The 24,198-nt window shown below is 40.5% G+C and overlaps 1 protein-coding gene across 1 annotated transcript in view; it reads left to right on the top strand.

Annotated features, from left to right (window-relative positions):
* Nucleotides 1–24,198, top strand: part of STAG1 (STAG1 cohesin complex component) — a 149,665-nt gene that overhangs the window by 89,912 nt on the left and 35,555 nt on the right. The window contains exons 8-14 of the mRNA XM_058811946.1: nucleotides 287–438; nucleotides 4,331–4,404; nucleotides 9,894–10,017; nucleotides 13,703–13,801; nucleotides 18,409–18,488; nucleotides 20,242–20,349; nucleotides 22,585–22,699. Of these exons, the coding sequence (XP_058667929.1) occupies nucleotides 287–438; nucleotides 4,331–4,404; nucleotides 9,894–10,017; nucleotides 13,703–13,801; nucleotides 18,409–18,488; nucleotides 20,242–20,349; nucleotides 22,585–22,699 (752 nt within the window). The remainder of the gene's footprint in view (nucleotides 1–286; nucleotides 439–4,330; nucleotides 4,405–9,893; nucleotides 10,018–13,702; nucleotides 13,802–18,408; nucleotides 18,489–20,241; nucleotides 20,350–22,584; nucleotides 22,700–24,198) is intronic.

Below are 24,198 nucleotides of genomic sequence, written 5' to 3'. Positions count from 1 at the left end.
CCAGCAGCTGCCTTCATGGTGCCCTGATGCTGCAGGCTCACATGCTGGCTCCCTGGTGCCCTCAGAGTTTGTCTGGAGCAGACAGCAGGGAGCACTGCCTGCAGCTGAGTGTGGGGTACAGACTCTGCTTTCTGACCATGGGCCACTTCCACCTGGGTGGAAGTGCCTATCCAGGTACTGGGCCAGGGTTGAGAGGCTTTTTGCTGTGAGTATGGATCTGCTGAGGAAATATTTTCTGAGCTCTGACTACAGGTAAAGAGTCATAATCTGTCTTGTGCCTTTGCAGCTATGAAGCTTATGACTGCTCTTGTGAATGTTGCCTTAAACCTGAGCATTCATCAGGACAATACACAGAGGCAGTATGAAGCTGAGAGAAACAAAATGATTGGCAAAAGAGCTAATGAAAGATTGGAGCTGCTGCTTCAGAAAAGAAAAGAGGCAAGTGAAAAGACAATTCTTTTTTTCCTGGTTCATGTGCATTCCCTCCAACAGAAAGCCCAGGGTGATTTGTGACTTGAGTACCACAGTGAGAAAGAGCTTAGTTCTGCAGTGGTGTTTGTGTGATCTCAAGCAGACTACTTAAATCCTGTACTGCCACTTTCAGTTGAGTTTGTGGTGCTGTTCTGCATGCAAAGGAGAATTCTCTTCTCCAGCTTCTATGAATGACCAGGCAAGAAGAGACTCAGACTGTAAGCAGTCACTCTTCTGGTGATGCAGAAAGATTCTGACAAGAGGATCACACATTCCCTCCCAGTTTTCCCCTTGATCACTGCAGTTATTCCACAGTGTCTCATTGCTACTTCTTTTTTAGCTGCTTTCAGGAAACACTGTGGAGTTGAGGCTATAGCACCTGTTCTCAGGGAGAAGGAGCTAGGGAGACATTAAAGTCGCCTTTAGTAAGTACCAGCCTGGCATTAGGTGAGAAAAACCATTAGAAGGTTGCTGTAATCATTCCTCAATGAAGTATTATATCACAGGAAACTTCAGTTTTAGAGGTGTACTTAAATTTAAAGTTGATAAATAGAAAATTAATACACATACATCCAAACAAACATAATGTGTAAAGATGCCAAGTAAAACTCATAAGAGAAATTGAAAATCAAAGTTTGTATTAGATATAAATTTATGATTTTTAATTTATTAGTTTTGAATTTTCTCTACCACTGTTTTACTCTGTGGCAATTAAGACTGTCTCAGTACTTTGCTTGTGTGCACCTTGAATTCCTTTAGGTGTAACTTTGATGTGAATTGCTTGACTTTGTAGTTTTTGTCTGGGGATAATTACAATTACATATTTTTATTTTACCCCTATGACTTGTAGCACAACTTTATTTGGTTTGCATAATTCTTGAAAAGCATGCATTAAAGTACAATGCAAAAACAATCTCTGCTGCCTAAACTGTGAGAGAAACATTTTAAATTAAATATTAAATTGCATGTGAGTTCTAAAGCATTGTGAAATGCAAAATAGCTGGAACAGTGTTTCTATTCCACATTTGTTGATTGTTGCTTTGAATTTGCAGAGAACAAAGGCACTAATTGCACTGATTACCTTGGGCTGGTGGCTCTGTGGCTGGGAACTCCTCTGTGCCCGTTCCCCCAGCTGCTCTTTCAGAGCTGCAGGACATCCTCTCTCTGGGGAGCTGTAGCAAGGATGCCCAGGCTGCACAGGGCTGGGGAGCCTTGGCAGGAGAAGGAACATACTGTATATTCCCACTGTTTAAATACTCTGTTTGACAGTGGCATTCTGTGCTGGCACTTCCTCAGTTGATTCTTTGATGAAGTGCCATCCTAACAACCCCTCCTGAGCTCATACCCGTGCATGTATTGGTCCTCATGAGCTGACAGAGCGACAGTTCACCAACTGAGTGTGTCAAGTTAATCTGAAGCAGAGGAGAGGGAGCACTTCCTGAAGTGTTTCAATATCAGGCCATCATCTACAGGTGGGAGAGCCATGCATGGAGCTCTGTCTTATCAATGAGATTTTCAGCTCAAGTGGATTATTTATGTAGCAATATGCCACAAAGCAGAGAAAGTTGTCTTTTTAATATCTGCCAGTAGTAATTTAAATTTTGTGCTTGTCATACATGTCTTTTTGAGCTTCCACACCTGCTTGCAGAGTCAACAACAGAATGTTTCCCTCATTTTTTACCTCTGTTTAAGACGGGGAATGTTAAATCATTTTTGCATTGGTAAGAGCAGGAATCCCAAGACAAAGATGTTCCCTCAAGATACTTGAAGTTACGCTCAGATTCAAGTGCATGATTTAAAAAACTTGAAAGTATAGACAGCAGTTAGAGTTTCAGATAAAATTCATTACTGAATCTAAAATACATTTGAGAATTATATCCTTTAAATGTTACTACACAGAGGTAAAAGCAATCCCACGTGGACCTACTGAATCTCTATTCTGCTTCCACACCAGCTGTGCCCCAGCATCTGGATACCTGTACCAGATGATAATTCACCATGTTTATAGTGAACTGTAAATTCTGTGCAGAAGAAGAGGGAGGAAGCCATCTGTGCTGTCCCTTCATTTGTGCTGCTCAGGCTTCTACAGTGCTGCTTCACTTTCCACCCCCAGAGATGTCAAGGGATACTTTTTTCAGAGTCTCAACTTTCTCATGGCTCAGAAAGTCCATCCTCTCCTACCTGTCTTCTGTGGTATGGTTTTATACCACGAAATCATTCCCTGAGTTCTCTGTGAGCTCTGGTAGCTTTTCAGAAAGCCTCCTGAGGCTTCTTTGTTCATTCCCATCCTCATTGTACTGCACAGCCTGTGCTAGGCTGTCTCTACCTCCATGTTGCTGTGGATATTTCCCTGCCTGTAGCCTTTGGAACCACCCAGCTAAGGGGTGATTAGGAACTCACAGTCCCCTTTGGATTATGAATTCTCAAACAAGCATTTAGTCTGTGCAAATTTGGGTTGAGCTGATGCTGCAAATAGTGCTTTTCCCAGAGGCCATGTCTAAATATGCTTGGTTCATGTTTGCAGAGCTGGTGTGGACCCAGCTCTTCCCTTGGTACATAATCCCTTTTACTGTAAAATTAGTTTCTTTGGCAGCTTTCTGACAATTTAGTCAAGAGCCCTCAATGCCTTGGTTTCTCCACATGCAAAATGGAGACAGCACCTCCTTACACTTCAGTGAACTGGGAAGCTTCACTCCCTGAGTTCTGAAGCTACTTCAGCTCATACCTGGAAGATGCAGTGGAAATATTTGGCTGAAAAATAGAAGCCCTTAGGGGAAAGTGTTTCAGAGCTCATGCCATTCAGGAGGTCAAACCAGCTGATTTTGCCTCTGGCTTTGAAACCTTTTATCTGTTAAATATATACATCCACAATTATACAGGCTTAATTATTTTATGCATATGTGCCCTTCACCAGCAAGGCTCTGTTGTGGTTTTGCTACTGTGAGAGTGTGGACAAATTTACATTCCCACATTTTGGTGCTGTCCTTGGACTGTAATGAACACCTTGATGGAAGAATGATGGCTGCTCCAAAAACTGATTGGATAAAATTGGTGTCATCTTATTAACAAAGCTGCCTTTAGGTGTAATTAAGTTATACTTAGTTTAGTACAAGATCTGACAGTATGAGAGTACTGTAATTAATTCCAAGTTTTGTTAACATATTAATTGACACAAGGTAAGCTTCCCATAGTACTTGCAAAACGTGCTCATGTTACTCAGGAAGTGAAAAGATTTTTAAGAAAATGCTCTTATTTATAAAAGCATGCTCATAGCACCTTTTCGTTTGGAATTAGGTTTGGTTTCTTGCAGGCTCAGGCCTGGATGTCAGGTGTGCTCTGGTCATGGAAATCTTCCTGCTTCTGAAACCCAGTTAGTGTGGGTGCTGAAGTTCAAGCAACTGACAGTCTTTTACTTAAGTTTGAGAATGACTTCAACTCTTTTCCTTAAATAGAACATTAATTTTTTCAAAACTAATCTGTAACCAGCTTTGTTTCTGCAGCTGTCATTCATTCAGCTCTGTGTTTCCCTGTGAACACAGCACTGCTGAAATTACTGCACACATTGTCTCTACTTGTCTCATTTTCAGTAGCAAAAGTTTATGATCACGTCAAAGAACTAATTTGAGAGACTAAATTGATGTTTGTAGTGAATGTTAATTTTCTTCCATTAAGATATTGCATATATAATGTAAATATTTGTATGTATATGCCCACAATATAGGCATGTGCTGGAAAAGCAGTGGTGAATTTACTCAAGTGCTCTTCCATGGTCTTCTAAGGTTTCCCAGTAGGGAAGTGTAGAATACCAAATTATTATAAATAATGATCTTTTATTTATTTTGTGTTTTGTTTTTCACAGCTACAAGAAAACCAAGATGAAATCGAAAATATGATGAACTCTATTTTTAAGGGTATATTTGTTCATAGATACCGGTAAGAAAATGCATGTTCCAGTAGGCCCTGCTAATAAAGTGTGGTCATAAGGAAAGTCAGGGGCAGTTCCTGGGTTAATTTTCCTCTGATGTAATATTCTAGATGCTGCAGGATCACTGTCAAAACACTTGAAGTTATGGAAGAATATGCAAATTGTAACCTCTATTAATTACTCAGTACAGCCATCCACACAACTTTCTTTTAATTCAGTAGAGAGCTTTAAAGGGTTGTGGGAGACATGGGCTTTGAATCTTAGCATTTTGAAAAGAAAAGTTTTCCATGTTGGAAGCACAAAAATGACATATCTTAAAAATAATCAAATAATTACTGTGTATCATAGGATAGCAGTTGTCCTCCAGCCTGCATTTCCTTTTGTATGTCTTGGGTGCAAACTGCAAATTTGGAATATGGTTTACCAGAGAACAGTAGTCTTGTAAAATAGATTTAGGGTTGTTGTGTGTCACAAGATGTCTCAGAGCATCTGCATCACCTTGGTGCATCCAGCTCTTTAAATGTTAATTGACTTGCTGAAATCAAAAGATAAAATTCCAGGTACCAAACTATGCAATTAACTTTTCACATTTCAGTTCTGCTTTAAAAGTTTATAATTTATGGAGTCCTTTAGGAAAATGGCAGGATAAAAGGGTGTATGAGAAGAGGGTTGGAAGGTGAAGAGTAACCCATAGTTCAGTTGGAGAGAGGGATGATTGTAATTTGGAGAAAAGCACACAGGAAACTGGGAAGGTGCTCGTGCTGACAAATGTGTGAGTGTGAGCAGCACAGTGGGGTTGGAGAGTGTCTCCTCAGTACCTGAAAAAGGTAGAAAAGTTCATGGATTATGGTCTGGAAGCCTTGAGCTGCTTGGCAGCAGGAGGATGGGTATGCAGAGCCAGCAGGTACATGAGTGTGCTAGATCAGTGTTGCACTCACACCATTTTGTAAGGAGAGCAGCTTTCATGGCATAAGTAAAACAGCTGAAGAAATTAAATTCTAAGAGTGTTTCCATTTTTATCCCTTCAGAACTTAGTGTATTATATCAAACAAAACATTACTTTAAAATATCCTCTCAGTAGTTCATGCTCTTGTGTGGGACTGGAAAAAGACTCAGCCTTTTGGTGGTCTGCATTGTGGTACTTTTGCTTTTTCTTTTGAAATCCTCCTTTTGTAAAAAAGTTTCTTTTTGTGCTTCCTGCCACCACTAGTAAAGACCTGATTTTGCTGATGTTACTGTAAAAAAGGAGAGGCCAAATCAATAAACTCCATCCATGCCCTGGAAAAAGGTGCCCATGGTGGCCCTGTTAGACCCGTGGGGAATTGACTGAAATCAGACAGGTGGTGGCACCACTTGTGCCACTGTTCAGAGGGGTCAGGAGGAACCTGTTCCCACCCAGAGCCACCTGTGTGAGCACAAGCTGTCCCTGAACTTTTGGGAGTCCCCAAAGAGTCTCCTACAACATTCACCAAGCTGTGAGTAATGATACACAACAGAGGGCACAGAGTGACACTCCTGCACTCACAGCTGCGTGAGAAAAAGAGGGGGAAAAGGTCTATGTGAAACCCAGCTAACAGACAGCAAAGCCCCGGGGGATAAAATGTAAAGGATTGTGAACTACTATCTGCTTTCATAACTTCTTAACTTCTTGAACCTTCCTTCTCTCAAATAGTTCAAATTATTTATAAACTTCGCATTATTTTACAGGCCTTAGACCATGAAAGTGATGATTTTGAAAGAATGTTATTTTAATTATTCCCAGAGAATAAGTTCTATCCTTCAGTATGATTCAGACTCAGCCACAGTGATTCATGCTTAGTGACCTTTGTAGCTTAAATAACAAGTTCTTGACCTAAGCAAAACTCCCAAAACTCTTTCATTCAGAATGTGTCTTCTGACAAGTGTTGCAGTGAGATTATATCTTCTTTCTGTAGACTGACTTGCAATTTACTGGAAGATTTCAGTCCTCACTTCTCTCATCAAGATTAAAAAAAAAAAAAAAAACAAAAAAGATTTGCAGAAATAGCTAAATAGTTTTCTAGGTATAATGCTGGTCTAGTGTGAACAACAGATTTGGTCAAAGCTGACAACCACTCCAGCAACCCTGAGGAGCACACTGCTCTACACCTGATATTTCCCAAATATCCCATCAGAGACTCTGTGGCTCAAGTTCAGAATACTGCTGGCCCTAATCATAATTATTGTGTGTGCTGTGGCATGAAAGGCACACTGAAGTGGCACTTGGAGTGGCACTGGTAAAATCTGTTTCCTGACACTGCTGTGGTTTGTCCTAAGGTTTATGGGCCTGCCTTGTCAAGCCAAAATTTCAAAAGGAAATGCAGAATTTCTTACCTGAAACCCTTTTGTCAAATCCTTTCAGAAGCTGCATCATGGAGGATCTCTTTGCCCAGAGTAGGAACTTAGGCTGTGAATATTTTCACCTTGTAGACCTTTCTTTGCATTTTGTGCTGAAAAGAGAGTTAAATATATTTCATGTGTAGATATGTAGATGCCACATCAGTTTTCATTTCTGTACTGGACCAGATTCTCTTTCTTTCTAGAAGCATTTGGCAAGTAATACAAACTTACATCACTAATTTATAATTATGATAATTAATAATGCATTCATTATTCCAAAAACACTTCCAGTGCAGGTATAATTAGTATTTGTATGTTCTTGTGTCATCCAGAAATAATGGGTATTTTCAAAAAGCTAAACAATTCATAGTGACCAGAAGCTAAAATGTATTTAACTGTATAAAAATTAGAAGAAAAGAATTATAGTTTAATGACAAGCAATTACCACATTGAGAGCAAAGGTTCAAAGATTTTTTTGGCTGTATTTTGTTTGATACAGCATTATATGGGCATTGAGTCTGTGTTAATGATTCCTGCAGGAACACAGGTGATTCTGATCAGTGATACTTGCCTGGAAGGTGATGTCGAGTGGGAAGTGGTGTCTCACAAGTTGCCCTGCTCCTCTGGCAGCTGGAGTCTGTTTGCTGGTCTCACATCCTTGATTCTGCCTCATTTCAATTATACTGGAGATGTTAAATTCTTATTGTATTAAATCTCCTATTAAGTTGAATAGCTTTCTTCTTTCTTTTTTTTTTTTTTTTTTGTTTTTGTTTTTGTTTTTGTTTTTGTTTTAATTAGCAGCTTGGAGTGAGTGTCTGTAGTGCTGAGGGATCCCTGAGAAGGCTTTTGAATGAAGAAGCAGTTTTTCACTGTCTGCCTGGGGAAGCTTGAATGCACTCTTAGAGAAAACATGATTCTTCCTGCTTTTTGGCTGTCTGTCTGCATGATTAAATAGTTGTTGACATTTAGGTTCTTTTTGGTATTGCCATTAAATTCTTCCAAAACCCTTTACAGTTAGTAAATTTATAAGGTGGTGAAATAACTTACTTGGATGTGAGTACTCAGGCTGTCATCCCCTAGTAATAATGTTTTCCTTACTACTTGGTGTTGCTGCAGACTCCCCATTTTTCTGGTTTTCTTATTTATGTTTACTAGTCTTTTAGGTTTTTCTGTAAGTCTTGCATACATCCACCTATACTTTGCTTTTAAAATAGTTTGCTAGTAACATCATCGAAGAGAATTGCTAATCTAATTAAGCACTCACAGACACACATATATGTGTGTTTCTGTGACTACAGTCATAGTTTAAACTAAAACTTGTCTTCATTATGACTGCCTTTCCTGTAAGGAATTCCGTTTTTAAGCCTTGAGTGTGATATTTAGCACATTGGTCCTTACACTACTTAAACCTGTTTGAGAAATCCCTGATTAGGACAACTTGTCTGACGCCCTGCCCTGCTCCTAATGCAGCTTGTCTCCATTGTGGATTGTTCCTTACCTTGGTTCTGAGGTTACAGAGGCTTCAGGAAGTTGGACAGACCAGGTTTCCTGATGCTGTTGGGAAGCTGTTAAAATTAATGTTTCTCATGGGCAGAGAGACAATGGCAGTGGTTTGGGGCATTCACACAAGTGTCCCCCCCAGGTTATTGCATTAAATGCATTACATGCTGTTTATGCTTTCCTGCTGTTGCAGCAGTAGAGTTTCCTCCCTACAAGTTGAATTCAAATACTGAGACCTGCCTGGAGAAGCCCCCCTGGCCATGTGTGATGCTGGGATTGGTTCATGGTCCCTGTGGGACCCAGGGGTCCAGCTCAGGGTCTGCAAAGTCAGGGGCAGGACAAAGGCACTGGATCAGCTGGGGCAGCCTGCAGGAGGGCAGGACATAGTTCCAGTGTGGAGTCACCAGGGGCTTGCTGCACTGGGTTAGGGCTACGAACCTGTGCAGTGTCTTGACCAGAAGAGTGAGTGCATTTTACTTACATTTTGTAAAATTGATTCCTTTGAGAACAGTACACTTTTTCGTTTTTGCAGTTATTCTCTTGCTTGAAGCTTGGAATTTTTCTTTCCTTCCCATAAATTAAATTTCATTTTGGGGCTCTGTTGGTCTGGTTTAGAATTAAATTGATGTTTATTACTTTTCCAAGAAGATTTTTTTTTCGTAAAAATACAAAACAAGAGTCTCAATTAGAAGCAAGTTCCAGTGTTTGCAAAGCACCAGACATTCCCTTCTTCTGTTCAGTGACTCTTTGTGTTCTTCTTGTATACAGCTGAAATTTGGAACTGTGAGGCAGTGCCAGCTGGAGTGGCACAAGTGATTTCTCATGGTAACAGATGTCCCAGAGATGGATTTACTGAAGGGACAGATGGCCCCCATCCCTTTTCCCGTTGTTTCATTATTAGTAAAGATGCCATGCTCCATGTTAGGCAGGCAGGAAAGTGCCAATCAGATGGAAAGCACTTCCATCCTGGTCTCCTTAGGTGACCTCTCCAGTTTCCTGCCACCCCTCCTCACTAAGCAGCTGATAGGTCTGCCTGAGATATGTCTTTGCTTCTTCCATGACTTGCCAGTCAGAATGTAGGATAAAAGCAAGAAAATGGGAGGAAACCAATGCTGAAGTGCAAAATTCTCATGGGTATTGTTGTAAGGGTACGAAATGAGATCTCTTTGTGTAGCAAATTCCGTTGAGCTCCTCTGGCAGGTGCCTTTGGCTAAACCCAAAAGCTTCTCCCACCTTGCAATGGCTCTGCACCTTGAGCTGGAGACAGGGCTGCAAGCAAGTGTCAGTGATGCTGTTTCAGAAATGATTGCACAGAGGAGGTTTGTAGCTTGGGTTCATCATTCTCTTTGAAAAGAGAGAAGTTAAAGATGGAGTAATAGACTAAGAAGCAAACTAGGGTGAGAATTTCTTTATGTAGAGGAAATGTAGGAGCATATATAAACACTGAAATTGTTAGATCAGTGAGTTCAAGGATGTACAGGAACAGAAAATCAGTGAGATGGCAGTAGGAACAGTGACAGGCTCCACACAGTGAGGTTCATGACCAGTAAAAGCAAATATTATAGCTATGGCAATGGGAATGAGAAGGATATTTGTCTGTAATCTGGCTAATCCTTGTTCTTTTCTTTTTCTGTATTAGTGATGCTATTGCTGAGATTAGAGCTGTCTGTATTGAAGAAATTGGTGTCTGGATGAAAATGTACAGTGATGCCTTCCTGAATGATAGTTATTTAAAATATGTTGGCTGGACACTACATGACAGGGTGAGTATTGTGTATTCCCACACACAGCAGAGTGCACTGGAGGCTGCTGTGCTGCCCAGTATCCTTGGCTTACAAAGAGATTTTTCTGTTTCTTCACTGGGTATCTTTCAACCAGGTCACTTCCAGGTATTGGCTTCAATTAGGAGGCAGTACCCCCAGTCTGCTTGGTCCTTGTGCTTTTCATGTGGTCAGTCTCTGATGAAGTATCTTGACAGAAATCCTTCCATGGGGCTTTTCTGTTGATTACAAGAGAAAGAGAAGTCTCCTCAGAGCATCCCTGAGAGCCTCTGTGTCTGAAGCAGAATGGAAAAGGGATTTCCATGTGTTTTCCATTTACATTGCCCAAGGGTTATAGGAAAAAAGGAGATCTCTGGGTCCTCAATAGACACCACTGGTTCCACAATTAATGGAATGCTTGTCAGTTCACTTTCCCTTCCTTGAAGAATCTTTTCAAGGTTCTCTTTAGCTTTTTCTTCAGAAAATTGTTGAAACACCAGATGGAAGGAAAAGAGGTGCTTTTCTGGCTCAGCACAGTTCCTAGTACTGATGGTATCCACCCAGTTCCTGCAGCCAGAGGATCCCATTCTGGGTGCTGACAGAAGCCTTTGCACTTCTGCCTGGGGGGATTTGTACACCAGCACTGGCTATGCTCCCACTCCCACCAAAACCACTGGAATCACTTGTTTTACTCTAAATGCCCTTGCTGTCACTATCCAAGGAATACAAAGGAGACTTTGAGTACTGTTGAAGTGCTTATGAAGTTCCAGCATCCTGATTCAGACTATTCTCCTTTTCTAGGAGCACTGCTGGGAAAAATTGTCAGTCTGCAAGTTCATTTGGATGACTTGCATAACTGATAGTTAACAGCTGATTCTTGAAAAATATTACTTTTCTCAATGACTTCAAACATCATCTTAATATTTAGGATCTGACTTGGTCACTGTTGTGCTGAATTCTGAACAGCGCGAGTTATGCAGATGTTGGCTTTCACTAACAATAGCAGTCAGCTGCTGCTGCTGGTTCTTTTAACTACAGCTGCCAGGAATCTGCATCTTGCCTTCATTGGGATGAGCAGTTCACTTGTTAAGAGTATCCTCTAGACATGGGATTTCTTTCCAAACCTGTTATTCTCAAACTTTCCCTTTACAAATTTTCCCCAGACTTTTACAATAGTTGAGCAAAATTTGGTCAGGAGGAAGATCCTGCTTACTGCTCCCATGGGCCATGACCAGTGTCTGCCCCAGGGCCACTGCTCTGTGTCTCAGTGAATGCTGGACATGGAAACACAGCCATGGCAGTGCCTGGAGGGACAGAGCTGCTGCTCCGTGTCCCTTGTTGGTGACATTGCTGTGCCTCACAAGTTGCCATGCCCCAGGAGAAGATCTCATTGTTCAAGTTAGCAAACCAGTGGGGAGGTCAGCTGAGGCTGGAGGATCAGGATTTAAGTTGTGTGGAGGGCTTTGTTTTACTAGGACTTGTAATTGAAATAAATTATTCCTTGAATAATTGCAGTGGATTTTTGGGAGCATATTCTAAACCTTGTAGAACATTTCCACAAAGTAGCACCTCCAGAATGTAGTGGAGCTGCACTTCACAGCTCTCAGCCCCCTCCTAGTGTCTTTGAAGTCCATCCATTTCTCACATCACTCCCTTTACCCATCTGTGGAATCTCACACTCTCATCTGTCACATCCAGCAATTTCTCATGTCATGTGCAGTATTTTCTCACACCCTCTTCTGTTAGTTTAACCTCTGGCCAGGGTCTAGTCATCTGCCTGCAGCCTTAACACATATTTATACCTCAGCTTTTTGAAAATCAATGTGTTCTTTCATAGCAAAGAAATTTTGAATTACAGTGTTAGGATAAAAAACTGGACCATTTGGACCAGGCACAGCAGAATTCTATCAGACTGCTCTTCCTCTGCTTTGTAAGGTACTTTGTTCCAGGCCGCAGAAGTGCCCTGGGGTTCTAAGTTTTTAAATCACTGATGTGTTTAATGTCCCAGTCTACCTGATAGGAAGTTTTATTGATGTTGTGGATGTGTCATCTGCAGAGTGAGACAGACTGTAGGCAGAATGGGGAAGAGTCTGGGGCAAGTGTCAAATAATGAAAAGGGAGGGAATGGAGAGAGACATTTTGGGAGGCACAGAAAGGAGGGTGGAGGTGCAACAGGAAGAAATTGGAAAAAAATGGAGTAAGAGCCAACTGAAAATGCAAAGCTTTCAGAAGCACAAGATCCCTTAACAGCATGATTTTCATTGGCACTGCCTGACAAAACTGCCAGCTGGTACCCAAGTTTCTTGATTTTGCTTTGCTTTGATCGGGAGATAATTTTTTGCTATAATTGGTATTTAAAAAATGAAGGCTGAGGCAATAGCCATAAGCTATTTCCACTTCACATGACTAGCAGTCACCCCAAAATTATTAACTTCTCTGGAAGTTTGCTGCTGCAAAAGGAGACAACAGTGCAGGAGATTCCTGAGGAATTTCATATTCTACTTCAGAAGACATACGAATTAAAGCACAGGGAAGAACAGTTCTTACACTTCTTTGTAGTAGCTCCAACATAGTCTTTCAGAGGTAGAATACAGAAGTTTAATTCTCTAACTTGGAAAATACTTATATTTTGTTTGTTTATCATGTCTCTCAGATTTCAGACAAATGTCTGTAGGGATTTTTGGTTTTTATAGATTTTCATTTGAATATGGCTTTCAAGTTTTGCCATTCTCTGCTTTTAAGCATCTTTTTTATTCCTGTGTATCTGGGAGCATAAATTAAAAGTGTACAAACTAGGATATAATTGGGTGAAAAGCTCTCTTGAAAGTAAGAGTTTTAAGTTATACTGTTCAATCTTAATTTTCATACTCCATTGATGTGTGGAACTGTTTTGAAGCCATAATTGTCTCTAGATACCTGGACAGTCATGGTTCTTAAAACCAGTTCCTAACACATAAGAAAATGCTTTTTCCTTCTTTGCAATCCTCTTACTTTGCTTATTGTCTGTTTCTGTGGAGAGGATGAACCCAGGGTCCTCTGAAACAGATGTTCCTCTTGTGCTTGACCTCCTAATTAATTAATGAATGAATTAGTTAAGTTCATCTCTTAGTTTACTATGTCTCTTGCTGGCCTTCCTGTCCATCCTGTTTGCAGCTTTTACACTGGTATAAGTTTCTTATGAATCAACCTAACAAGCATTCCCACCCAATTAGTTCCTTGCTAGAAGGTGTTTGGGGTGTTCAAAGCTCCTGTGAGCCAGATGAATCTCACACTTATGAAGAACCATCTTGTGTGTGGTGTGTTGAGGGTCTGTGGCACATTGCTGCTCCTTCACTCTGTAGTGTCTCCACTTTATAAAAGTAAATCATCAACCACTTGGAAATCCTGCATCCTTATTTTGGATTTACTTGCTGCATTCTTTATCTTTTTGTGGAGTCACTTGAAAGGGAAGCACTAACAGACATATAAGTGATGGCACATTAATTCTTTCTGTATGCAAATAGGAAGAAATTCAGCATTGTAGGTGACTGCATGTGGGTTTTGGTTTTCAGCTAAATTGCAAATTGGCTTTGGTCATTTGCATAACATTTTAAATGTACATTAAACAAATTACAGTATTATGTTTTTTAATATTCATGTGCATTTGGTTAAAGTATTCTGACAGCTAATCTCAGTGTTTTTTATTTAGCAAGGTGAAGTGAGGTTGAAGTGTTTGAAAGCTCTTCAGAGTCTGTATACCAACAGAGAGTTGTTTCCCAAACTGGAGCTGTTCACAAATAGATTCAAGGTAAGAGGAAATACAGTTTTTGGAAGGAGGACAGAAAGTAAAAGTGTCATCATCCTGTTGTGGTCTTTGAGTCATGTCTATTAAGAGTAAACTCATTAGTTTGGGACACGGCTTGTAACTGCACCACTAAAACCGTGTTACTGAATGCTGAAATTAAGCCAAAGCCATTTCACAGAGTTTGTCTTGGAAGATTTGTCAGACTTAACCAGGATGATTATTTGTCTGTATGTATTATTTATAGCTTATATATTGTCCTTACTCAATCTGCCTGTACTTATTTAATTTTAGATTTATTGATTTTAAAGGATGTATACGAACACAATCTAAAATATAGCTGAAAGTAGCAGCCTATAATGAAAGATTGTTTGTTACACAGCTTTTTTAGCTCAATATGTGCTTGTGTTTGGAGGGAGAGTCACTTGGATGTGCATCACAGTCCTTTACACAGTGAGCTGGCCTTGCTGCAGAACAGGAGTCCACATTGTGCTTCCAAACCCCTTGAGCCAGATTGGCCCTTCAGGAGAGGAGTGCTGGGGGGATATTTCATGGGCTTTTTATTAGCGCAAACTTTTTGTGTAATATCTGGATAAGAATGTGGCTGTTAATTCACTTTGTGGTCTGACTGCTTTATTGTACAAGTGAACTGTCTGGAGAGATGGGTGTGGAAACCTGTCCCTGCTCTTGTTTGGCTGCCTGCTGAGGAGAGTGTTCAGGCACTGCCACCATGTCAGCTGCTCCCTCTCCCCGTGGCTTTTGTGTTCTGCAGAACACACTACTGTGGGAAAGGCTACCCCCAAGGAAAAACTCATTTATCTCATTTAAATCTTTATTAGAATGCTGACGAAAAATATTGTTTAGAAAAGAATCAGAGCCGACTGGTTTATTTTAACTTAAATCATTATTATAATGCTGATTAAAAATTCTGTTTAGAAAAGTGGAGATTTAAATATTTATAAATACTGTGCACAAGATTTAAACTTCTCCCTGTAGATTCTCCCTGTATGAAAACAGTTTATAAAAACATGATAATCAGCCTTTTTCCACATTCACTTGAGATGCAGGAAAAAGATGCTTAACCTGCAATAAGCCTAGATATTAAGGAAGGCTTTTTTCCAAACTGATAATTATATAATAGAGCAGACTCTTTATTAATAGTATCCTTCTTTAAGATAACAGTCTTAAAGGGCAGATTAAATAAATGTCTGCCAGAAATGAACTAAGTATAGTTGACTAAAGTAGGAGATAAAACTCAATCATTTTAAGAGACCACCTAAGGACCTGCATTCTTCTAATTTTATAAAGCCAGTTTCTGGCACTGTTGCAGTAAAGACAAAATGTCCTCTCATAGGAGAGAATCTGGTAAACAGATTCAGACCTCAAAGTTATTCTCTAATGCCTCCATAAGTCTGCTTTGCTTTGTCCTCACAGGGCAACCAGAAAAATGGACCCTCTAACTCTGATGATTTTCCTGTTCTGTGCAGATTAGATTTGTTTATATTTGCTGCTTCTGTAATTCCATTTATTTTTAAATTGATCACTAAAGCTCTTATGGCCTTTTATCTGTTTCTCTTTAGTAGAAAATGTACTGGATGCTTCTTTGTCAGGTTCCCATAATTTGTAAAAGAAAAGACTGCTTTGAGGCTGAACTCTCCCATGCACCTGCGAAGCTTTCAGGACAATTTGAGATGCTTTGGGCAATAGTTACTCTGTAATGTACTCCAGAAAACTACAGGGACATGAAACCTCTAAATACAGCTTGCTTTTCACAGCACAGACAATTCTCTTAAAGGAAACTGCGTTGCTGCTTGCCTTGGAATGGTACAGGGAATTTGCATTTCTGTCTAAGAGGTTCAAAGGGAAGGGAGCCTTGTTAGTAATTCTTCTTTCTTCTGTCCCATATAAGCTTATTTTACTACACATATCTCTATCATTATGAAATAAAACAGAGGAGAAAATGCTCAAAGTCTCTGTGAGCCTAGAGAACAGATTTGTTTAACATAATGATTAATCACTTTCAGTTTCTGCCACATCAAGAGAACAAAAAGCTGGCATGGCCCAAATGCCTGCACTTGGATTTACAGCTGTGCTGTCAGGGATGTGGCCTTTGGCACCAGGATGGAGCAAAGTTCCAAATTAATGCTTTTTGAATCTCTGATACATTAACTAAATGTCTTGCCACCACAGACTCTACCACCACCTCTTTGAGAAATAATTGACCTAACTGCCATTTTTACTTCCATGGCTGCTTATTTATATTTCTTCCTCAGAATTTAATCGACCTGCACAGTTCAGCTGGTGTTCAGTTCAATCCATTCAAACTGAGAGAAATCTCTCTAGAGGTCTTCTAGCTGTTAAAAGAATAAATTAATTTGATCCAGAGTGCCTTGTGCTGGGCTGTTAATATTTCACCTGCTTCCAGAGAGCTGTGACAAGGATGTGATCCTTTCCCTCTTTCAAAGAAAAATGCCTGTTCTTTCCAGCATTTGTGTTTCTAAGAGTAGGTGATATGCAGGAAAATAAGCTTCATCCATCAAAACAAAAATTTGTCCATCAAAGAGAAGACTTTTGTTTTCCATCAGGAAATCCTGTCTGACACAGACCTTAACTGACCCCATATGGAAAAGCTGTGAATTAACTGCCCTGCAGGCAGTGCCAGAGTCCCTCATCCCTCACCCTGTGCTGTCTCCACAGCCTGGGAGCACAAGGAGAGAGAGATTGGCTCCTCAGTCTGCCTTGTTCACAGCCAAATATAGAATGGAAAACTGATCTTCAGAGACATTCAGAATTAGTATTTCAGCTTAAAAATCTAGGCCTGTGCCCTGTTCTGCTGCTGTACAATGGCACAGGGAATCTCTGTAAAGGCAGATTGAGCAACTGGGGGTTGGAACTTCCCCAGCCACTGAAGTTACACCCTCAGAGGCACTGGGGGTGTGGGTCTTGCTGGGAAGGCTCTTGGGGCCTGGCTGGTGGGTGCCACAACACTGAGGTGCTGGCCCCAGGGCAGAAAATGACACATCCCTGCTGTTTATTTTAAGCCTGATATTTTTGGGGAAAATTGAGAGAACAGTTTTTTAGGATAAGGAAACCTTCTCGCATTGGTTGGTTTCAAAGTCCCAAAGGACTCCAGATTCATAGGGTACCTCCTGCTCTGTGGACAGGAGAGTAGATTCCCTCCCTGGGGTGTAAGATAAACTCTGAGAGAATATATGAAATTCTAGTGAGACATTTAAGATCAGGATCTACGGCTGTTCTTTCTTATGGTGCTCTTATTGCTGTTCCTTGGCCAGGAACTTAGGAAAAGTTGACAGAAATTTTTTTTTCTTGTTCATAACAGAGTGTCCTGTGTGGAAAGTTGTTTCTTTGGGACTCTTCATGGACTTCTCACAGTCTTTAAAGCTGTTTAGATCTACATGAAATGTATCAAATTCTCCAGGAGCTTAATAGTGATTGATAGAGGCCCCTTCAGTCACAGTGACAAGAAGTGTCTCTGCAGACTTGGTTTTGTTAGGAAGTAACAACTGAGACAGCCATGATGCATTTTTTAAGTACTGATCTGAAATTTCTGTATTGAAATAAACAGTTTCTTGATGTTCCCCTTCAGCCCTTAAATGGAATAGTAGAGAAGAAAGGTGAAAACCTTTATTTTGCTCTGGTTTGCTCTGGTGGCTTTCACTCTTGTTGCCATACACTTCCCTTGTTTATTCTCCAGTCCCTGATTTCTATTTTTTCATATCCCAAAATGTCATGGAGTAACTACTCCTTCCTGAAGCACGTTAAGCCAGCAAAATCAAGTTTTGTTTTCAGATGGCCTGATTTCTCTTCAGTAACTTGCTCAGTCAAGCAAAGAGCACTGAGACATACTGCATTTTTATGGCTGGATGGAAATTCTCCCCAGATAGGAAGGACAACATACACCAATCACAGCTATTTTTGCCAGTAATCAAATTGAACCTAAGGAGAGAGAAATCCCTAAAAGACTCCTCATAACTGCAGGGTCCTTAGAAGTTAGAAAATCGTTAGATTTGACAGGAGAATGATGTGCTTGTCTCCACTAGAAGGAATATAGGAAAACACAAAATCAAACCATGGAATTCCCCACTTTCCTGGGGAAATTCTGTAGTATAATTCTTGAGCTGTGCTTAAAACCTTGAGATTTAGACAGGGAAAAGGTCCCAACTTTACAGGCAACCTGCAGATGCATGAATTCAGGTGTGATTTTTCTTCACAGTGTTTCTGTATATGCAGCATTCCTTCCTCTGAAATTATTTGGTTTCAAGGGAATGCAGTGGGGCAGTTTTTCTGCTGTTGTCCAACCCAAGCATGTGACTTTGCAGGAAAGACCTGTTAAATTGATCCAACCCAGAACAGTGCTGCAGCTCCCAAATCTCCTCCCTCCCTTTCTGGCAAACACCAAGGATAAGGACTGCTGAAGCACTTGTTCCTGTTATAACACACAGCTAAGGGGTACATTAAAAAGTTGGGTAATATTGAGGGGCTCTCGTTGTCAGCATGCAGTTGAAACATCTTTCTCCCCAGAAGCAGTTTTTCTGTAACATCTGCTGGCCTTGCTGTGTTTGTGCTGTCACTGACCTGGAGTTGCCTTGCAGGACCGCATCGTGTCCATGACGCTGGACAAGGAGTACGACGTCGCTGTGGAAGCCATTCGGTTGGTCACGCTCATCCTCCAGTGAGTGCTGCCCCACCCAGCCCCTGCACTGCACTGCAGAGGTCCCTACACCGCTGCCATTCCAGTGGCTTGGGTGCTTTGCTTGGGTATTGGACTGACCGTGCTAATTTACACTTAGTGTGGAGGTGAACTGAACATATGATATGGACATGAAGCTAAAGTTAGGTATTTCGTTTCATGGAAATATAGGAGGCAAAGTTTAATAATGTGCGGATGTTTAGGTGTCCACACATTAATGCATCCATTGTGTGGAAAATGCCAAAGGGCATTTCTACCTTTGCCAAGGGCAGAACAACTGTCCTCCCAAAATGAGTGGCTGTGGGTTATGCTTGCTAGAGTAACTCCAGCAGTAACACAGATCCACTGTAGGGAGAGTTGATTGATTTCCTGACACAGCTGGAAAGAGTTACATGGTAGGACACCTTTTTCCAGGCTTTTCCATGTGGGGATGCAATGGCTCCCCTGAGGTAAGGACCACCCCAGACATCCTCCTACATGCCGATGTGGAACCAGCCTGTCCCCAGCAGCCTCGTAAGGGGCACTGCTAGGCTTTTATAATATATTTATTAAAAGCTGTATTAAAGAACATCTGGTTTACAAGCAGATGCACAGAGTTTTTGCCTCATATTTTATATCCAGTGGCTCCACTTTGAAGAATGTTTTTGGACATGCAGAATTTGGACAAAAGACTGCCCTAGCCTTTCCTTAGTAAAGTCTAGACTTCAGCTTTTTATTTATGGGTCACTCTGCTTTAAAGAGATTAGCCTTGTAATATTAGCAAGAAATGGAATCTTGCATCTACTGTTACATTTTTAAAGTAAATATAACAAATATGATCTGAAATGACATGTAGAGCACATGTCTTCCCTCCATTATTAGCAATTTTTGGGAACACAATAAGTTTTAAGGTCAAAAATTACCCAGTTGCACTTTTTTTTTGTCTGTTCCTGCTTTCTTTTTGGTTGCCTTTGGTTGTCCATTGAAAACACAGGCAATGCTAAATGCCTTTAGCATGAGGAGAGTCTGGGTCACCTTGAAAAGCACAGGGCAATATTCTGGCAGGTAGGAACTCCAAAAAGGTGTCTGGAGCAATGCTGATGGAGAATGACCAATTAAAATTATGTCTAGTCTGATGCCAAATGATTTAGACTCCTGATACATAAATGGCTCTAATGGATGCAAACTAAACAAGGATGGAGGTAACATTCTCTTTGTGACAGTGCTGGTATTTTTATATCATTTTTGCTAAAATTCTGGGACAATCTGCCCAGGGAAATGTTCAGAAGTGGGAACATGGATTATTGGTGAACCCAGAGGGCCTAGGTTAATGGTGGGACTGAATGAGCATGGAGGTCTTTCCCAACCTAAAGGATTCTGTGATTCCAGGTTTTTGGTTTATGCTGTTTGATGAGTGTTTGGCATCTTGCAGTATGTGCACTGAAGTTTGTGTGATGGTCTGAGGAATGAGCAGGGGTGGGTTTGTATGCAGTCATGCTGATATTTTAATAATATTATTTTTTCTCTATATTGATACAACTGGGAGAAGGAAATCAGAGAAACTTCCAGTCTTACAGACCCTTTAAATACATCTGTATTTTCAAGTTGAACCAAAGATCCTTGAAGTCCCTGTTGAACCATGCAGGATTTTGTGGGAAGTGAACCAACCTTGTAGCTGTCCCAAGTGAGCTGTGGGAGGTGAGGGGATGGAGATGAAACCTCTGCTGTAGCTGAGGTGTTGTTGTGACTCTTTCAGTGGGAGTGAGGAGGCTCTGTCCAATGAAGACTGTGAGAATGTTTATCACCTGGTGTACTCAGCACACCGGCCTGTGGCAGTAGCAGCTGGGGAGTTCCTCCACAAAAAGTAAGTCATCAGTTACTCTGGAAAAAGACCAAGTTTGTGAATGCTTCCTAAAGAGATAACATCAAAAACCAAAGAAGCAATGGAGTGAAATATCTCAATTTAGCAAATCGGGTATTTCATTTAAACCAGAGACTTTATTCTCTTGTTTAAACAAGATCTGAGGACTTGAAGAAACTGAATGTACATTTTTCTTGCTCTGCAATTCAGATAACATTTCCCAGCTCCTTGAGGGTTAAATATACAAAGGCTGCACAAACTTCTGAAGTTGGTTTAAGTTCTGCAGCACTTGCTGAATTCCTGGTGTGATAAGATACATATATTGGGCTTGCAGTCTGGGGTGATCTACCTGATATGTCAACAGTCATAATTTCTAGCAAGTTTTAAGACAGTTTATTTCTCTGTTGTGAACTTGAGAAGTTTTTATGTAGCAATAACTACAAAATTTGTTTCTAAACTCACTGTCTTCCCCTGAAAATATATTGCATTATGGTTACATCTTTCATGTCCTCACTGTGCCAAAGGACATGATCCAGCTTTTCCATGGATGTGACACACCACCTCTGTAACTGTGACCAGGGCATTGCCACATCATAAGAGTTAACTTCTTCTTTTTATTGTTTGCAGTTAAAAATCTTTCAGCAGGAATTTGATTTTTTTTCCTCTCATGGGTTGTGACAGAGTTTTTTATTACATGTATAGAGGATTTATATTAGAACCCGTGTTATCTAATTTTTTCATGCCAAGATACAGGTAGGAAAAAATACACAAAGACACCTGTTTTTCTTTGCCAATGCTCTAATTGTCTATGGTTTATTAAGCATTTACAGCTCTACATTGTAACTGTAAGCTTCCGTTGGTGGATTTTTGGAATTCCAGCTTGTGATCAAGCACTACCCGTTTCAAGGAATACGTGTGTAGATTTTCATTAATAACAAGACATTGTACTAGTCACTGGAAAGGGTTGGTTCTCATTAAAAATACACACTAAAATTCCTTTATTAATCGACACGTGACAGAATACTTTTGAAAAATGCTTCAAGGTAAATAAGGACATACCTTCTCCACAGTGTACTTAGGAAAAAGACAAAACTTCATTTTGACTTCTTTTACAAGGTACTAAGCTGTGTTCTGCAAATGTGCCTCAAGGCTAACAACATGGAGACAAGATTGTCCCATTCTTAACTAATTTTGTCTTGGTTTCTGTAAAGAAAATCTCCAGTTAAATAAGTTAGAATCTATTTCAGGCATTTGAGGTGTGATTTATCTCACCTAATTTAATACATTTCACAAGCACTTTCTCTGTGATAATCATCAGCCATGCTCTCTGTGCTTGGCCAAGGAAAGCAAATAGTACAGAGGATATAAAGGATCACCAAATACAGGAGCACTGACTCATCCCTGAGGTGCAGGTTGTGAGGTATCAGCACCTGCACAGGTGCTCATTGCTTATCTGTTAAGATAAGCAGGGGGGATGAGGTAATGTTTTTAATAAAATACAACATTTGTGTGTAACTTGTTCTTCCCTCCAGTGAAATAGAGCACTGAAATCAGAATTCTGTCTTTCACATGTTAATCTGCTTTGTGATTTCACTGTAAAAGCCAGGAGCAGCTTTCAAACTTCTCAAAGTAAAGCAGTCATTGCTGTAACAGTAATACTGGCACATCTGAGGTCTCTTGGAAAATTTGATCATTGAGAGGAGTTTGGGATGGGCCATGCATCAGGGAACCCGTTGCAGAGTGTTTCACTTACCTGTAAAACCCAAAATAATGAGTAGGAGCTGGTTTTATCTTTGATGCTGCTCCTGGTACCTGAGGTTGGCTGTTTGATGGATGTCAGGTTTGTTTGTCCCATGTCCCAGCCAAAGTGATGCAACCCCAGCTCCCAGTGCATTGGTGCAGTAGGTGCTGCCTCCACTGCAAGACTGGATAAGTTATAAATGCAAAACTGTACAAGTGATACAAATATTTGAAACTATGCAAAACCTTCAATGTAAATAGGTTTTGGAGAACTTTTTCCTGTGTGAAATTCTTGTAGCATTGTGAACTTAAAGACTGAAGACAAATTCATCTCTTCAGACAGGCAGAGGTTGTGGCCTCTTTCCATTGAAAGAAATAGCTTGAGATACTTGCAGTGTTTTATGAACAAATTTACTGTATCAAGAATGAATGCTCATCGTATTCTTGCAGAAATGAGAATTGTTGTGATAGCCATGAGCTCCTTCTTCTTATTTTCAGGCTGTTCAGCAGACATGATCCCCAAGCTGAAGAGGCTCTAGCAAAGAGGAGGGGGCGAAATAGCCCAAATGGAAACCTTATTAGAATGTTGGTTCTTTTCTTTCTTGAAAGTGAGGTAAAAAAGTCATTTTTAACCTTTAAATGTTTAAAAAAACTGGAACTTAAGTAGTGATTTATCAACATACAGTAATAAATTGTCTTTCTTTTCCCTTTTATTTTATATTTTTAGAAATACCATAAGCCCTTTTCCCTGCCCCTCCATTTCTTTTTCCATTAAGGAAATTGATCTGAAGATCTTCATGGTTTAACTCCTGCATGTCCCCACTGTACTCACACTGCATTGCTGGTGCTGTGGTGGCTGCCAGGCTACATTGCTGCACACAAATGGAAATGGTTCTTTGCTTACATAACCATGCAAGGAGAATACCTCTGGAGTTATTCTTTGGGGACTAAAATAATTTGAATCAGGACAGGACAAAAATTGTATAATATCTCCAATTCTGCTTAGAATCATAGATTAACTCAGTGGGAAGGACCTGAGGGTCCTTAGCTCAGAGCAGAGTCAGCTGTGAGATGAGATGAGGTCTTCCAGGGCTTTATGAAGATGCATCTTAGAACCTTTGGAGGATGAGGAAAACAAGCACAGATGAAGTGTTTGGTGAACACACCCAGGGTGGGGTTATGCCCATGATTTATAGAGACAGCATCTATGGGAAATTGTGTGGTACATGTAGTAACAGTAATAGAGATGGGGAGTGGTGGTGGAGGGAGGAGAATTTCAGAAGGTACTGTCAGGTACAGGATGTTCTTAAGATAGAGGGGGAAAGGTTCAAAATTATTGATTTGATTTGATAAATAAGCAGATTGAAAGAAGGGAATGACAGAAATGTTTCTCTAGAGAAGGGACTGTAGTATATTTTGGGTAAAAAGCAAAAGTAAAGATATTACAATTGGTTATTTTAATTGTTATGAAGCCTTGAACAAGGGACTTGACTGAGAGAATGAAAAGAAACACTCAGAGTTGCTGAGAAGGAAGGAGAAAATTTTGGTACAGGTCTTGTTTTTTAGAAACACCTCATAAACCTAGAAATTATTCTGAATGAAATGTCACTACCTGTGTGGTCCTTCTGTCTGCCACCTGAACGGATTTTTAGTTCCAGCTTCTTTCAAACTTAGATTGTAGAGTTCATTGTGTTTTACAGTGTGGAGCCCTTAGATGTGAGTGTGATTTGAGTTACTGAGCACTGACCTTGTCTGTCCTGAGGAGAAAAGAGACTCTGCTCCACTCCCAAAGCCAAGATCAGCAAAGTGCCTCCCATGCTGCTCCCTGAGGGTCACTTCTCTCTCAGGGCCAGTTTTGGCTATTGTTGCTTTTGAGAGAGTTGTTGGGAGCCAAGTAGAATATCCTGACTCCAATTTTAGTAAAGAGCTGGAGAATTGGGAGTTTGCCTGTGGGTGGGATGAGTTAAAGCTGCAGCCTGGGGTGCATTCAAGGGAGTGAGCCTTGCCCAGCAGCAGTAACTCTGGGACATTTTGCCTAAAGCTGTCAGAAACAGAGGAGAGGAATGTACTGACACCTCCTCTCTGCACTCAGGGATGTTTTCCAGCTAAGGA

The sequence above is a fragment of the Ammospiza caudacuta genome, chromosome 11 (assembly GCF_027887145.1).
Source record: "Ammospiza caudacuta isolate bAmmCau1 chromosome 11, bAmmCau1.pri, whole genome shotgun sequence".
NCBI lineage: Eukaryota > Metazoa > Chordata > Aves > Passeriformes > Passerellidae > Ammospiza > Ammospiza caudacuta.
This window is presented reverse-complemented; position numbering and strand designations above follow the sequence as displayed.